At 44.8% G+C, this 18,154-nt stretch overlaps 2 protein-coding genes across 3 annotated transcripts in view; one reads left to right on the forward strand and one right to left on the reverse strand.

The window, feature by feature from the left end:
* The window catches only part of LOC137357269 (substance-P receptor-like), a 57,478-nt gene extending 40,468 nt beyond the window's left edge, over positions 1 to 17,010 (forward strand). Inside the window, exons 3-5 of the mRNA XM_068023490.1 lie at positions 3,608 to 3,758; positions 13,528 to 13,724; positions 15,796 to 17,010. Coding sequence (XP_067879591.1) covers positions 3,608 to 3,758; positions 13,528 to 13,724; positions 15,796 to 16,090 — 643 coding nt within the window. The 3' untranslated portion in view covers positions 16,091 to 17,010. The remainder of the gene's footprint in view (positions 1 to 3,607; positions 3,759 to 13,527; positions 13,725 to 15,795) is intronic.
* The window catches only part of zgc:110329 (uncharacterized protein LOC550500 homolog), a 331,911-nt gene that overhangs the window by 309,806 nt on the left and 3,951 nt on the right, over positions 1 to 18,154 (reverse strand). The window lies entirely within an intron of this gene.

Below are 18,154 nucleotides of genomic sequence, written 5' to 3' on the forward strand. Positions count from 1 at the left end.
AATAGGAAGTCACTGGGATTGCTGTGGGATTTGAGTATCCCGGTGTCCTCTTGGTACCATCTTTGGAATCATGTTAGTTTCTTCCTTTTCCTTACACCTTTTCCCCCTCCAAATGCTGCAATTTACAGGCTGTCACCACAATCTGCATTCAAATCCTCCTTCAGTTTTAGACATTTCCGGCATGCATGAATTCTAGTCAGAGATTGGGTAGCTGGTCAACTACCACAGGCCTGACAACACCACTTTGGAAAAATCACTTGACAGTGGGCCATGACATTCAGGAAGAAACTTTCCTGGATGAGGTTCTCTTTTCTCCAGCAGCTGACAGACGTCATTTGCCTGAACCCTAAGCCACAGTAGATGTATAAGACAAGACCATCACCAGAAAGGAGAAAAATGTATTCTGAAAGCTCTGGCAATGCCAAAACTGGATAATCGCTCCCTCTCTTCATGACTCATGGTAAGGAGCTTGTAAGCAGATTTTTTTTATTGATTCATGAGGTGGGGGCATCGCTGACAAGGCCAGCATTTATTGCCCATCCCTAATTGTCTTGACAATGTGGTGGTAAGCCACTTTATTGAATCTAACTGAATGGCTTGGTAGGCTATTTCAGAGCGCAGTTAAGAGTCACATATAGTGCAGACTGAGTAAGGATGGTAGATTTCCTTCCCGAAAGGACATTGGTGAATCGATGGATTTTTATAACAATTGTAGTTTCAGGGTCACCAATACTTATGGCAGATTTTTATTCCAGATTTATTTTAATGAACTGAATTTAAATTTTACATTTGCTGTGGAAAGTTTAAATTCATGTCAGTGGATCATTAATCCAGGCTTCTGTATTCCTAGTCCCATAACATAACCACGATGCTACTGTAACCCATAAAAAATAGGAGACTGAATAAGGAAGACGGTATTTAAGGGGTCAATGCTCATCCGGGCACGCATAAACACCCACACACAGACGCACAGGGGCACATGCACACAAGTGAGCAAACTCTTTCACACATACACCGATACAGAGGAACATAGGAATGGGTGGAGGCTATTTTGCCCCTCTGTTCTGCCATTCCATCAGATTATAGCTAATATTCAACCTAACTCCATATACCCGCTTTTGTCCCATATCCCTTCAGACATTTTGTTCGCAAAAACCTATCAATCTCAGATTTCAAATTAACAATTGAACCAGCATCAATTGCATTTGTGGAAGAGGGTTCTGATCTCCCAGCACTTCTAACAGAAGTATTTTCGAATTACACCCCTGAAAGGTCTAGCTCTAATTTGTGGACTATTCCCCAACAGGCAAAAATAATTTCTCTCTATCTACACCCTGTCTGCTCCCCTTAATAACTTGAACATTTCGATCAAATCAGCCCTTAACTTTCTAAATTCCAGGGAATACAATCCGACATTTTGTAATTTTGTAGTTCAACCATTGGAGTCCAGATATTAATCTGGTTAAAAAAAAAGCGAAGTACCAGGGATGCTGAAACTCTGAAATAAAAAGAGAAAATGCTGGAAATACTCAGAAGGCCAGGCAGCATCAATGGAGAGAGAACTAGAGCTAATGTTACAGGTTGATGACCTTTCATCAGAACTGCACAAGTTAGAGCTGTAATAGATTTAAAACTAGTGCAGAGGCAGGGGAAGAATGGTGGGGGGGGGGGGGGGGGGGGGGGGCAGGGAGCGGAAAGAACAAAACTTAAGTTCTGTGATAGGGTGGAAGGTAGGAGAAATTAAATGACAAAAGGGAAATGCACTCCCAGATCAGGTGGCAGTTTATTTAAAATGCAAATCTACACCCAATGACATACTTTTGGAACCTGATTGCCATTTGCAGACAGGACTGTGTGTTTATCTCGAATGTGTATTTTTGCAAACTCTGCATATATACAGATCCCATGAGCAGAGCCAGTCAAAGACATGGCAGAGAGAGAGAGAGATTATTTCCATAAAATTACTGAAGTCATGGGATTTGCTCATCTCATGTTTCATTTCCATTTAAAGGGACAATGTCACCATGGCAACAAGTCCCTCAAGAGATATTAAAGGTGCAGTAACATGATGGATAGAATGATAAATTGATCACATTGCCAGTACAAATTGTTTCTGAAAGTTTTAAAAGAATATAAAACTTTCAAGCGAAGTGCTGTTAAGAAGTTTTCCAACTTGTGATGTTGGAACAAGGCCCATGAGGAAGAAGGATATCCTTCACTTGGAATGTGCCTCACCCTCTCACAGACACTATGCAGTACACAAGGGAGATGTCATTCTGCAGCTTAGAAAATCACCCCTTCAACCTGTGACTAAGGAGAGCTCATTTTAAATTCAAACTACTGCTTTGAATGCAACAAAACTGGCTTGTATTTGCAACTAACCTCACAACCATAACCATAGCTCATCTGAGAAATACAATTCTTTCTTGAGCCTGGATCCCTGAACAAGTTGAAACACGATTCACTGGTGACTATCCTGGAAACCTGTTGTCCTGCTTTATAATAACTGTGAAACAATATAACTCAATGGGCTATTGGGCACAGTATGTTCAAGAGACCAGTGTTTATAAGTGTAACCCCATAGAGTGAGGCTCTTTCTGAGGTAAGATCACTTCCTGAAGCTTTGAACAAACCTGTGCCTCAGATCATGTCACAAGGAGGCACCTAGATAGGAGACTCATCCAGACCGAAACATCAAATAAAAGTGATCACCAGCTCCTGATTGATTTATTCTGAAGATCTGACTGATGGACTTAGTCTTCAATGATTTTTGATGGCGTTGTATAATCTCCCTCACTATTCACAGTACCTTCCAGTAAGTAAGGATGAAGGCAGAGTTCCGAGCGAAGACGGGGCTTGTCGGCCTATCTTATGCATAGCACTGTCAGCCATGGCTCTGTTGATTCGATCATTACATCTACTCAGAAGATTATGGATTCACGTCCCACTCCAGAGACCTCAGCACAAAATCGAGGCTGATACTCCCAATGCACTCCTGAGGGAGTGCTGCACTGTTGGACGTGCCACCTTTCAGATGTGATACTCAAGTGAGGTTTCATTTTCACCCTTAGGGAGACATAAAACTCCCACGGCCGCGATTCTAAGAACAGCAAGGAAGTTTTCCCTGGTGTCCTGGCCAATATTTACCTCTCCATCAACTAAAACTGATTATCTAGTCCCAAAACAACATAATGTGAATGCTGGAAATATGAAATAAAAACAGAAACTGCTGGAAATACTCAGCAGCAGGTTTGGCAGCATCAATGACTAGATTATCTCATTGCCCTTTCTGTGTACAATCTGGCTGCCACGTTAACATGCACAGACTAAATAAGGGATGTTGGAATACAAAATAGGTCAATTCCGAGAACAGACAATTAATTTCAAACACATCAAACTTTTTGTTCCATATTTGAACCATTTTCTGATGGTTTATGCAATTTATATTGTCAGAGTCATATCAAATTAATTTGTGTTAGCTATTTTCTGCCTTGCAAGCCAAATACGACACCGACTAATTTTAAATTTAACTCAGTTACCTCTAGATCCTGATAATCAGCTAGAAATCAGAAATATTGGACTGACTAATGCTGAATCTCTCTGTCAGGTATCATGTCTGTGTGGCAGCCCTTGTTTACTTTATGCCGCTGATGGTGATGGGTTATGCCTACACTGTTGTCGGTATGACACTGTGGGCGAGTGAGATTCCAGGAGATTCCTCAGACAGGTACAGGGAGCAGATGAATGCCAAGAGGAAGGTGAGTGACCACTACGGCTGTTGACTTTTCTCTAACTAATGGATATTTGGGATGTGGGAAGCGGTAAGGTGGAAGGGGAGTGGAGAAAATGTGATGGCCTTTGTGTGCAACTATCCCCTTGCAAGATATTTTGTTTTCAACAGAGTCATCATGTTTAACCAGTCCCTGGATTCAAAACTAGAGGCTGTGATCATGTCCAACCAATCCCTGGATTCAAAACCAAAGGTGCAGTGATCATGTTTAACCAGTCCCTGGATTCAAATCCAGAGGTGCAGTGATCATGTTTAACCAATCCCTGGATTCAAAACCAGAGCTGCAGTGATCATGTCTAACCAGTCCCTGGATTCAAAACCAGAGGTGCAGTGATCATGTCTAATCAGTCCCTGGATTCAAAACCAGAGGTGCAGTGATCATGTTTAACCAGTCCCTGGATTCAAATCCAGAGGTGCAGTGATCATGTTTAACCAATCCCTGGATTCAAAACCAGAGGTGCAGTGATCATGTCTAACCAGTCCCTGGATTCAAAACCAGAGGTGCAGTGATCATGTTTAATCAGTCCCTGGATTCAAAGCGAGAGGCTGTGATCATGTCCAACCAATCCCTGGATTCAAAACCAAAGGTGCAGTGATCATGTTTAACCAGTCCCTGGATTCAAATCCAGAGGTGCAGTGATCATGTTTAACCAGTCCCTGGATTCAAAACCAGAGGTGCAGTGATCATGTTTAACCAGTCCCTGGATTCAAAACCAAAGGTGCAGTGATCATGTTTAACCAATCCCTGGATTCAAAGCTAGAGGCAGTGATCATGTCCAACCAATCCCTGGATTCAAAACCAAAGGTGCAGTGATCATGTCTAACCAGTCCCTGGATTCAAAACCAACGGTGCAGTGATCATGTTTAACCAGTCCCTGGATTCAAATCCAGAGGTGCAGTGATCATGTTTAACCAATCCCTGGATTCAAAACCAGAGGTGCAGTGATCATGTCTAACCAGTCCCTGGATTCAAAACCAGAGGTGCAGTGATCATGTTTAACCAATCCCTGGATTCAAAGCTAGAGGCTGTGATCATGTCTAACCAATCCCTGGATTCAAAACCAGAGGTGCAGTGATCATGTCTAACCAGTCCCTGGATTCAAATCCAGAGGTGCAGTGATCATGTTTAACCAATCCCTGGATTCAAAACCAGAGGTGCAGTGATCATGTCTAACCAGTCCCTGGATTCAAAACCAGAGGTGCAGTGATCATGTCTAACCAATCCCTGGATTCAAAACCAGAGGTGCAGTGATCATGTTTAACCAATCCCTGGATTCAAATCCAGAGGTGCAGTGATCATGTTTAACCAATCCCTGGATTCAAAACCAAAGGTGCAGTGATCATGTCTAACCAATCCCTGGATTCAAAACCAGAGGTGCAGTGATCATGTTTAACCAGTCCCTGGATTCAAATCCAGAGGTGCAGTGATCATGTTTAACCAATCCCTGGATTCAAAACCAGAGGTGCAGTGATCATGTCTAACCAGTCCCTGGATTCAAAACCAGAGGTGCAGTGATCATGTTTAGCCAATCCCTGGATTCAAAACCAGAGGTGCAGTGATCATGTTTAACTAGTCCCTGGATTCAAAACCAGAGGTGCAGTGATCATGTTTAACCAATCCCTGGATTCAAAACCAGAGACGCAGTGATCATGTTTAACCAGTCCCTGGATTCAAAACCAGAGGTGCAGTGATCATGTTTAACCAATCCCTGGATTCAAAACCAGAGGTGCAGTGATCATGTTTAACCAGTCCCTGGATTCAAAACCAGAGGTGCAGTGATCATGTTTAACCAGTCCCTGGATTCAAAACCAGAGGTGCAGTGATCATGTTTAACCAATCCCTGGATTCAAAACCAGAGGTGCAGTGATCATGTTTAACCGGTCCCTGGATTCAAAACCAGAGGTGCAGTGATCATGTTTAACCAGTCCCTGGATTCAAAACCAGAGGTTGTGATCCTGTCTAACCAATCCCTGGATTCAAAACCAGAGGTGCAGTGATCATGTTTAACCAATCCCTGGATTCAAAACCAGAGGTGCAGTGATCATGTCTAACCAGTCCCTGGATTCAAAACCAGAGGTGCAGTGATCATGTTTAACCAATCCCTGGATTCAAAACCAAAGGTGCAGTGATCATGTCTAACCAGTCCCTGGATTCAAAACCAGAGGTGCAGTGATCATGTTTAACCAGTCCCTGGATTCAAATCCAGAGGTGCAGTGATCATGTTTAACCAATCCCTGGATTCAAAACCAGAGGTGCAGTGATCATGTCTAACCAGTCCCTGGATTCAAAACCAGAGGTTGTGATCCTGTCTAACCAGTCCCTGGATTCAAAACCAGAGGTGCAGTGATCATGTTTAACCAATCCCTGGATTCAAAGCTAGAGGCAGTGATCATGTCCAACCAATCCCTGGATTCAAAACCAAAGGTGCAGTGATCATGTCTAACCAGTCCCTGGATTCAAAACCAAAGGTGCAGTGATCATGTTTAACCAATCCCTGGATTCAAAACCAGAGGTGCAGTGATCATGTCTAACCAGTCCCTGGATTCAAAACCAGAGGTGCAGTGATCATGTTTAACCAATCCCTGGATTCAAAACCAGAGGTGCAGTGATCATGTTTAACCAATCCCTGGATTCAAAACCAGAGGTGCAGTGATCATGTTTAACCAATCCCTGGATTCAAAACCAGAGGTGCAGTGATCATGTCTAATCAGTCCCTGGATTCAAAACCAGAGGTGCAGTGATCATTTTTAACTAGTCCCTGGATTCAAAACCAGAGGTTGTGATCCTGTCTAACCAATCCCTGGTTTCAAATCCAGAGGTGCAGTGATCATGTTTAACCAATCCCTGGATTCAAAACCAGAGGTTGTGATCCTGTCTAACCAATCCCTGGATTCAAAACCAGAGGTGCAGTGATCATGTTTAACCAATCCCTGGATTCAAAACCAAAGGTGCAGTGATCATGTTTAACCAATCCCTGGATTCAAAGCTAGAGGCAGTGATCATGTCCAACCAATCCCTGGATTCAAAACCAAAGGTGCAGTGATCATGTCTAACCAGTCCCTGGATTCAAAACCAAAGGTGCAGTGATCATGTTTAACCAGTCCCTGGATTCAAATCCAGAGGTGCAGTGATCATGTTTAACCAATCCCTGGATTCAAAACCAGAGGTGCAGTGATCATGTCTAACCAGTCCCTGGATTCAAAACCAGAGGTGCAGTGATCATGTTTAACCAATCCCTGGATTCAAAGCTGGAGGCTGTGATCATGTCTAACCAATCCCTGGATTCAAAACCAGAGGTGCAGTGATCATGTCTAACCAGTCCCTGGATTCAAATCCAGAGGTGCAGTGATCATGTTTAACCAATCCCTGGATTCAAAACCAGAGGTGCAGTGATCATGTCTAACCAGTCCCTGGATTCAAAACCAGAGGTTGTGATCCTGTCTAACCAATCCCTGGATTCAAAACCAGAGGTGCAGTGATCATGTTTAACCAATCCCTGGATTCAAATCCAGAGGTGCAGTGATCATGTTTAACCAATCCCTGGATTCAAAACCAGAGACGCAGTGATCATGTTTAACTAGTCCCTGGATTCAAAACCAGAGGTGCAGTGATCATGTTTAACCAATCCCTGGATTCAAAACCAGAGACGCAGTGATCATGTTTAACCAGTCCCTGGATTCAAAACCAGAGGTGCAGTGATCATGTTTAACCAATCCCTGGATTCAAAACCAGAGGTGCAGTGATCATGTTTAACCAGTCCCTGGATTCAAAACCAGAGGTGCAGTGATCATGTTTAACCAGTCCCTGGATTCAAAACCAGAGGTGCAGTGATCATGTTTAACCAATCCCTGGATTCAAAACCAGAGGTGCAGTGATCATGTCTAATCAGTCCCTGGATTCAAAACCAGAGGTGCAGTGATCATTTTTAACCAGTCCCTGGATTCAAAACCAGAGGTGCAGTGATCATGTTTAACCAATCCCTGGATTCAAAACCAGAGGTGCAGTGATCATGTTTAACCAGTCCCTGGATTCAAAACCAGAGGTGCAGTGATCATGTTTAACCAATCCCTGGATTCAAAACCAGAGGTGCAGTGATCATGTCTAATCAGTCCCTGGATTCAAAACCAGAGGTGCAGTGATCATTTTTAACCAGTCCCTGGATTCAAAACCAGAGGTTGTGATCCTGTCTAACCAATCCCTGGTTTCAAATCCAGAGGTGCAGTGATCATGTTTAACCAATCCCTGGATTCAAAACCAGAGGTTGTGATCCTGTCTAACCAATCCCTGGATTCAAAACCAGAGGTGCAGTGATCATGTTTAACCAATCCCTGGATTCAAAACCAAAGGTGCAGTGATCATGTTTAACCAATCCCTGGATTCAAAGCTAGAGGCAGTGATCATGTCCAACCAATCCCTGGATTCAAAACCAAAGGTGCAGTGATCATGTCTAACCAGTCCCTGGATTCAAAACCAAAGGTGCAGTGATCATGTTTAACCAGTCCCTGGATTCAAATCCAGAGGTGCAGTGATCATGTTTAACCAATCCCTGGATTCAAAACCAGAGGTGCAGTGATCATGTCTAACCAGTCCCTGGATTCAAAACCAGAGGTGCAGTGATCATGTCTAACCAATCCCTGGATTCAAAACCAGAGGTGCAGTGATTATGTTTAACCAATCCCTGGATTCAAATCCAGAGGTGCAGTGATCATGTTTAACCAATCCCTGGATTCAAAACCAAAGGTGCAGTGATCATGTCTAACCAATCCCTGGATTCAAAACCAGAGGTGCAGTGATCATGTTTAACCAGTCCCTGGATTCAAATCCAGAGGTGCAGTGATCATGTTTAACCAATCCCTGGATTCAAAACCAGAGGTGCAGTGATCATGTCTAACCAGTCCCTGGATTCAAAACCAGAGGTGCAGTGATCATGTTTAACCAATCCCTGGATTCAAAACCAGAGGTGCAGTGATCATGTTTAACTAGTCCCTGGATTCAAAACCAGAGGTGCAGTGATCATGTTTAACCAATCCCTGGATTCAAAACCAGAGACGCAGTGATCATGTTTAACCAGTCCCTGGATTCAAAACCAGAGGTGCAGTGATCATGTTTAACCAATCCCTGGATTCAAAACCAGAGGTGCAGTGATCATGTTTAACCAGTCCCTGGATTCAAAACCAGAGGTGCAGTGATCATGTTTAACCAGTCCCTGGATTCAAAACCAGAGGTGCAGTGATCATGTTTAACCAATCCCTGGATTCAAAACCAGAGGTGCAGTGATCATGTTTAACCAGTCCCTGGATTCAAAACCAGAGGTGCAGTGATCATGTTTAACCAGTCCCTGGATTCAAAACCAGAGGTTGTGATCCTGTCTAACCAATCCCTGGATTCAAAACCAGAGGTGCAGTGATCATGTTTAACCAATCCCTGGATTCAAAACCAGAGGTGCAGTGATCATGTCTAACCAGTCCCTGGATTCAAAACCAGAGGTGCAGTGATCATGTTTAACCAATCCCTGGATTCAAAACCAAAGGTGCAGTGATCATGTCTAACCAGTCCCTGGATTCAAAACCAGAGGTGCAGTGATCATGTTTAACCAGTCCCTGGATTCAAATCCAGAGGTGCAGTGATCATGTTTAACCAATCCCTGGATTCAAAACCAGAGGTGCAGTGATCATGTCTAACCAGTCCCTGGATTCAAAACCAGAGGTTGTGATCCTGTCTAACCAATCCCTGGATTCAAAACCAGAGGTGCAGTGATCATGTTTAACCAATCCCTGGATTCAAATCCAGAGGTGCAGTGATCATGTTTAACCAATCCCTGGATTCAAAACCAGAGGTGCAGTGATCATGTTTAACTAGTCCCTGGATTCAAAACCAGAGGTGCAGTGATCATGTTTAACCAATCCCTGGATTCAAAACCAGAGACGCAGTGATCATGTTTAACCAGTCCCTGGATTCAAAACCAGAGGTGCAGTGATCATGTTTAACCAATCCCTGGATTCAAAACCAGAGGTGCAGTGATCATGTTTAACCAGTCCCTGGATTCAAAACCAGAGGTGCAGTGATCATGTTTAACCAGTCCCTGGATTCAAAACCAGAGGTGCAGTGATCATGTTTAACCAATCCCTGGATTCAAAACCAGAGGTGCAGTGATCATGTCTAATCAGTCCCTGGATTCAAAACCAGAGGTGCAGTGATCATTTTTAACCAGTCCCTGGATTCAAAACCAGAGGTGCAGTGTACATGTTTAACCAATCCCTGGATTCAAAACCAGAGGTGCAGTGATCATGTTTAACCAGTCCCTGGATTCAAAACCAGAGGTGCAGTGATCATGTTTAACCAATCCCTGGATTCAAAACCAGAGGTGCAGTGATCATGTCTAATCAGTCCCTGGATTCAAAACCAGAGGTGCAGTGATCCTGTCTAACCAATCCCTGGATTCAAAACCAGAGGTGCAGTGATCATGTTTAACCAATCCCTGGATTCAAAACCAAAGGTGCAGTGATCATGTTTAACCAATCCCTGGATTCAAAGCTGGAGGCAGTGATCATGTCCAACCAATCCCTGGATTCAAAACCAAAGGTGCAGTGATCATGTCTAACCAGTCCCTGGATTCAAAACCAGAGGTGCAGTGATCATGTTTAACCAATCCCTGGATTCAAAACCAGAGACGCAGTGATCATGTTTAACCAGTCCCTGGATTCAAAACCAGAGGTGCAGTGATCATGTTTAACCAATCCCTGGATTCAAAACCAGAGGTGCAGTGATCATGTTTAACCAGTCCCTGGATTCAAAACCAGAGGTGCAGTGATCATGTTTAACCAGTCCCTGGATTCAAAACCAGAGGTGCAGTGATCATGTTTAACCAATCCCTAGATTCAAAACCAGAGGTGCAGTGATCATGTTTAACCAGTCCCTGGATTCAAAACCAAAGGTGCAGTGATCATGTTTAACCAATCCCTGGATTCAAAACCAGAGGTGCAGTGATCATGTTTAACCAATCCCTGGATTCAAAACCAGAGGTGCAGTGATCATGTCTAATCAGTCCCTGGATTCAAAACCAGAGGTGCAGTGATCATTTTTAACCAGTCCCTGGATTCAAAACCAGAGGTTGTGATCCTGTCTAACCAATCCCTGGATTCAAATCCAGAGGTGCAGTGATCATGTTTAACCAATCCCTGGATTCAAAACCAGAGGTTGTGATCCTGTCTAACCAATCCCTGGATTCAAAACCAGAGGTGCAGTGATCATGTTTAACCAATCCCTGGATTCAAAACCAAAGGTGCAGTGATCATGTTTAACCAATCCCTGGATTCAAAGCTAGAGGCAGTGATCATGTCCAACCAATCCCTGGATTCAAAACCAAAGGTGCAGTGATCATGTCTAACCAGTCCCTGGATTCAAAACCAGAGGTGCAGTGATCATGTTTAACCAGTCCCTGGATTCAAAACCAGAGGTGCAGTGATCATGTTTAACCAGTCCCTGGATTCAAATCCAGAGGTGCAGTGATCATGTTTAACCAATCCCTGGATTCAAAACCAGAGGTGCAGTGATCATGTCTAACCAGTCCCTGGATTCAAAACCAGAGGTTGTGATCCTGTCTAACCAATCCCTGGATTCAAAACCAGAGGTGCAGTGATCATGTTTAACCAATCCCTGGATTCAAATCCAGAGGTGCAGTGATCATGTTTAACCAATCCCTGGATTCAAAACCAGAGGTGCAGTGATCATGTCTAACCAGTCCCTGGATTCAAAACCAGAGGTGCAGTGATCATGTTTAACCAATCCCTGGATTCAAAACCAAAGGTGCAGTGATCATGTCTAACCAGTCCCTGGATTCAAAACCAGAGGTGCAGTGATCATGTTTAACCAGTCCCTGGATTCAAATCCAGAGGTGCAGTGATCATGTTTAACCAATCCCTGGATTCAAAACCAGAGGTGCAGTGATCATGTCTAACCAGTCCCTGGATTCAAAACCAGAGGTTGTGATCCTGTCTAACCAATTCCTGGATTCAAAACCAGAGGTGCAGTGATCATGTTTAACCAATCCCTGGATTCAAATCCAGAGGTGCAGTGATCATGTTTAACCAATCCCTGGATTCAAAACCAGAGGTGCAGTGATCATGTTTAACTAGTCCCTGGATTCAAAACCAGAGGTGCAGTGATCATGTTTAACCAATCCCTGGATTCAAAACCAGAGACGCAGTGATCATGTTTAACCAGTCCCTGGATTCAAAACCAGAGGTGCAGTGATCATGTTTAACCAATCCCTGGATTCAAAACCAGAGGTGCAGTGATTATGTTTAACCAGTCCCTGGATTCAAAACCAGAGGTGCAGTGATCATGTTTAACCAGTCCCTGGATTCAAAACCAGAGGTGCAGTGATCATGTTTAACCAATCCCTGGATTCAAAACCAGAGGTGCAGTGATCATGTCTAATCAGTCCCTGGATTCAAAACCAGAGGTGCAGTGATCATTTTTAACCAGTCCCTGGATTCAAAACCAGAGGTGCAGTGATCATGTTTAACCAATCCCTGGATTCAAAACCAGAGGTGCAGTGATCATGTTTAACCAGTCCCTGGATTCAAAACCAGAGGTGCAGTGATCATGTTTAACCAATCCCTGGATTCAAAACCAGAGGTGCAGTGATCATGTCTAATCAGTCCCTGGATTCAAAACCAGAGGTGCAGTGATCATTTTTAACCAGTCCTTGGATTCAAAACCATAGGTTGTGATCCTGTCTAACCAATCCCTGGTTTCAAATCCAGAGGTGCAGTGATCATGTTTAACCAATCCCTGGATTCAAAACCAGAGGTTGTGATCCTGTCTAACCAATCCCTGGATTCAAAACCAGAGGTGCAGTGATCATGTTTAACCAGTCCCTGGATTCAAAACCAGAGGTGCAGTGATCATGTCTAACCAGTCCCTGGATTCAAAACCAGAGGTGCAGTGATCATGTCTAACCAGTCCCTGGATTCAAAACCAGAGGTTGTTATCATGTCTAACCAATCCCTGGATTCAAAACCAGAGGTGCAGTGATCATGTTTAACCAGTCCCTGGATTCAAAACCAGAGGTGCAGTGATCGTGTTTAACCAGTCCCTGGATTCAAAACCAGAGGTGCAGTGATCATGTCGAATCAGTCCCTGGATTCAAAACCAGAGGTGCAGTGATCATGTTTAACCAATCCCTGGATTCAAAACCAGAGGTGCAGTGATCATGTTTAACCAGTCCCTGGATTCAAAACCAGAGGTGCAGTGATCATGTTTAACCAGTCCCTGGATTCAAAACCAGAGGTGCAGTGATCATGTTTAACCAGTCCCTGGATTCAAAACCAGAGGTGCAGTGATCATGTTTAACCAGTCCCTGGATTCAAAACCAGAGGTTATCATGTCTAACCAATCCCTGATGATCACTGCCTTTGAACCTAGGGATTGGTTAGACATGATCACTCCACCACTGGCTTTGAATCCAGCCCAGATTGATGGGATAACAAAAGTACTCCATCCACCAAGCCATTTATTCTTCTTTCTTTCTCTGTCTCTCTCTTATACCTTTCTTTCTGAAAATATTCTACTCCTCAATGCTGACCTCCTTGTTTTAATCAATACAAAAATCCCAGAGACGTAACCAATCTAACCCCTGAATAAAGCAATAAAGTCAGGCTACATTAGGGAAATGAAGCCCTATTTTGGAGAATTGAATGATCTAAAGGCTGCCCTTTATCCCTGATCACAGATTGTGAAGATGATGATTGTGGTTGTAACCACCTTTGCTGTGTGCTGGCTTCCCTATCACATCTACTTCCTGCTCTACCTCTTTCACCCTGAAATCTACCAGAAGAAGTACATCCAGCAAGTATACCTGGCCATCATCTGGCTCGCCATGAGTTCCACAATGTACAACCCCATCATCTACTGCCTCCTCAATGACCGGTAAGCCTCAACAGGATGAAGGATCTCTTCCCCCACCCCCATTAATGTCAGGTCATGGCCAACATATTAGAAAATTCTCCAGGGTCAATGGGAATCGAACCCATGCCCATTTCCTATCAGCTTTCCGCCAACATGGAAAATCCTGTAAAGTGTATGTTTTTATGATGTATACAGTTTAATGTCCATAGTTCAGCATAAATTCCTCAAGGGGACGAAGTATAGAGTGTGCGTCATACTGGGAATAACCCACATATCATTGTCCCTCAACGATCTTTCCTTTGCCCCATTCTACATGTTGTCCTTTGGCAACCTCCTCATACAGGTGTCTGTTTCCACACGTATGCTGGCACCATCCAGCTATACTGAATTACCACCTCTCTTGACCCCTTCACTGTCTGTAAATTGTCAAGCTGCTTATTCGACATTCAGCACTGGATGAACAGAAATGTCTTCCGATTAAATATTGGGAAGACTGAAACCATTGTCTTCAGTACCTGTCACAAAACTGTTCCCTAGCCACTGACTCCACCCCTCTCCCTGGCAAATGTCTGAGGCTGAACCAAACCGCACACAGCCTTGACCCGAGATGAGTTTCTGACCACATATCTGCACCATCATTTTTACCTCTGCAACATTGCCTGACTCCACCCTGCCTCAGCTCCCCTGCTGCTGAAACCTTCATCCATGCCTTGGTTACGTCCAGACTTGACGATTCGAATGAACTCCTGGCTAGTCTCGTCTACGTTCTACCCTACATAAACCTGACCTCATCCAAATCTCTGCTGCCCATGTCCTAACTCACACCATGTCATGTTCACCTATCACCTCTGTGCTCTCTGAGCGACATCGACTCCTGGTTAAACACCAACTCGATATGAAAGTTCTCATTCGTGTTTCCAAATCCATCCATGGCCTCACACCTGCCTATTTCTGTAATCTCCTCCAGCCCTAGAACTCTCTAGCTGTCTGCACTCTGTTTTTTCTGACAGCAGCATTCCTAATTTGAATAGTTCCACCATTGGTGGCTGTTCCTTCAGCTGCCAAGACCCTAAGCTCTGATATTTCTTCTTGAACTGCTTCACCTCTCTCTCCTCCTTTTAAGCCACTCACTTAAAATCTGCCACTTTGACCAACCTTTTGGTCATTTGCTTTAATATCTCTTTCGGTGTCTCAATGCCACATTTTGTCTGATATTTCTCCTGTTAAGTGCCTTGGGACATTTTACGACTTTAAAACCACTATAAATATGAGCTGGTGTACTGTACAATAGCTGCTCTGGACTTGTCGTCTGTTGAAACTTGTAATTCCACTGACTTCCAATTTGACAGGTGTTAGTAGTTCCCTACTACCTTGCCCAAGTAGCTGTTCTTCATGTGTGAACCTTGAAAATGAGTGGTTGCAGGTTATTCAACTATACAGGGATTCAGTGCCAATTCCATTCTGGATCTGAAGTGCACACATGCCCACTTACTGGGAAGCCAGGCTTGTATCACATGGTGTGTTTACCCAGTGTCAAAGATGCACTCTCCTCTAGAATCTGCAAACTGCAGGTTGTGGGGTCAACATGAAGGTATCTCATTTGGGTTGGTGTCTACGCTATTACAGGCATATTTCCAGTTCCCAGCTACCCCACGTCTGCCATCCACCTCTCCCCTGCGAGCACTGTACATGACTTGGGGGTAGAGGGGCATTGGGTGGGTGAGTAGGAGCGGTTGGGTGGTGGTTGCTGATGCAATTGACTTTATTTTTAGAAGTCAGCTTCATTGGGAATCCACTGGCAGCCACCTGGAGGCCTGGGTACATCATCTCTCTCAGTGCAGTGGCCTTCTGTACTACAACGGGTCCCTTCTGAGCACAGGGAGTCCACACTGCTAGTTCTGGCCCTCTTGGCATCATTTGCCTTGTAAGCGTAGAAGGTGGTTTAACTCCACTGTGTGAGCAAACTGGTCACTCCCAGAGTTGGTGTAACTGGACCCCTCCAGTAGGCCACACGAGAATTAGAGCCCAACTCTTGGCTATCATATTTTCTAGATAGACAATGGTGAGATGCTGCAGCTGCTTTCTGTTCCAGATTCCGGGCTGGATTCCGTCGTGTTTTCCGCTGGTGCCCATTTATCAAAACAAACGATTATGAGGGGCTGGAGATGAAATCTACCAAGTATTTTCAAACCCAGGGCAGCATGTACAAGGTCAGCCGGATGGAGACCACCATATCTACAGTCATCAACCAGAATGACGACGATGCTGATGAGACTGACAAGGCAACACACTTGGCGCTAGACCTGAACTCCAATGGATCTTCACGCAGCATCTCAAAGACTGGGCCCGAATCCTCCAGTGTCTACTGCAGGCCAGATCCCTATTAAACAGTCAGTTCTAACCTCCGGCCCCAATCTACAGTGTTCCAAGTGAGCACATTATTCACAACAGACAGCAGCCAATGTTCAGATCCTAGCAGGTCATCACCTACCCAATTTATTGCAATACATATCAGCTTGGTGCTCCTTCAAAGTTATCAACTGGTGGCTCTTAATCAAAAGGGAAGCATTAATGTGGGCCTCAACAATTCAATGCTGTCGCTCACAGACTGTCCCTTGAATACATTGCTTATAAGGTACTTGCTCATTGATGTTGCGAACTCTTATTTGGAAAGTGCTAGCTGAGCCACCAATACCGCCCACCCACCACCCCACCCCCAACCTCATCCCTCACGTGGCAAAATTATAAAACTCTCGGTCACCAGCCCCTTCCTCAAGCAATAGGCGTGTAAAATTCTTTCCCTGACCGCCAAACGTGTAGAATTCGGCCATGATCATTCAGCACCCAGTATACAAGGCAACACAAACCTTCACAACCTCATCACTGACCATTTCCAAAAGTGATCCTCCAAATGACACATAGGAATACATCGGGTTGAGGTTTCTCACAACAAGACTCACAGACCTTCTTCCCAAAAGACACAGGAGTTTACCAACTAAAAGGTAAAAAGACAATCAGATCACTGAGGTCCAAAGCATTAAAAGCCAATGCAGGAATCTGGTTCCAATGCAATGATCAAATCTATTTTCAGTTTATTGTCACTGTGGTTACCAATATTTTGTCGATTTGGATGACGAATCAGACAAGTCCAAGAGTATTTGAATCATCACATGGCATCTAATCAATTCAACAGAGACAGACATTGGAAAACAATTGTGGTGGGGTTAGGGTTAGGGGATGTGAGATATAGGGAATTTGAGACATGAAGAAACGTAAGACACAGGGGATGTGAAATACGGGGGATGTGTGAGATGGGGGGGATGTGTGAGATGGGGGGGATGTGTGAGATGGGGGGGATGTGTGAGATGGGGGGGATGTGTGAGATGGGGGGGATGTGTGAGATGGGGGGGATGTGTGAGATGGGGGGGATGTGTGAGATGGGGGGGATGTGTGAGATGGGGGGGATGTGTGAGATGGGGGGATGTGAGAGATGGGGGGGGATGTGAGAGATGGGGGGGGATGTGTGAGATGGGGGGGGATGTGTGAGATGGGGGGGGGATGTGTGAGATGGGGGGGGGATGTGTGAGATGGGGGGGATGTGTGAGATGGGGGGGATGTGTGAGATGGGGGGGGGGATGTGTGAGATGGGGGGGGATGTGTGAGATGGGGGGGGGGATGTGTGAGATGGGGGGGGATGTGTGAGATGGGGGGGGATGTGAGAGATGGGGGGGGGATGTGAGAGATGGGGGGGGATGTTTAGTTTAGTTTAGAGATACAGCACTGAAACAGGCCCTTCGGCCCACCGAGTCTGTGCCGACCATCAACCACCCATTTATACTAATCCAACACTAATTCCATATTCCTACCACATCCCCACCTGTCCCTATATATTTCCCTACCACCTACCTACCTATACGAGGGGCAATTTACAACGGCCAATTAACCTATCTAACCTGCAAGTCTTTGGCATGTGGGAGGAAACTGGAGCACCCAGAGGAAACCCACGCAGACACAGGGAGAACTTGCAAACTCCACACAGGCAGTACCCAGAATCGAACCCGGGTCCCTGGAGCTGTGAGGCTGCGGTGCTAACCACTGCGCCACTGTGCTGCCCCATGTGTGAGGTGAGGGAGATTTGTGAGATGGGGGGGATGTGTGAGATGGGGGGGATGTGTGAGATGGGGGGGATGTGTGAGATGGGGGGGGATGTGTGAGATAAGGGGGATGTGCAATAAGGGGGATCTGATACATGGTGAAGACCGTCACAAGCAGTCTCAGTATTCCAATATGCACAAACAATATGAATTTGAAAGGTGGAAGTCCATAATTAGCACTTTCTCTTGCTGGAGACTGACAGAATAGATAGAACCGATATCCCAGTACCTGCGATAGATAACTGTGGCCAATGAATAATATTCACCATCTCACTAACATACCTTCTCCTACTGTCC

Source organism: Heterodontus francisci, chromosome 47 (genome assembly GCF_036365525.1).
Source record: "Heterodontus francisci isolate sHetFra1 chromosome 47, sHetFra1.hap1, whole genome shotgun sequence".
Lineage (NCBI taxonomy): Eukaryota > Metazoa > Chordata > Chondrichthyes > Heterodontiformes > Heterodontidae > Heterodontus > Heterodontus francisci.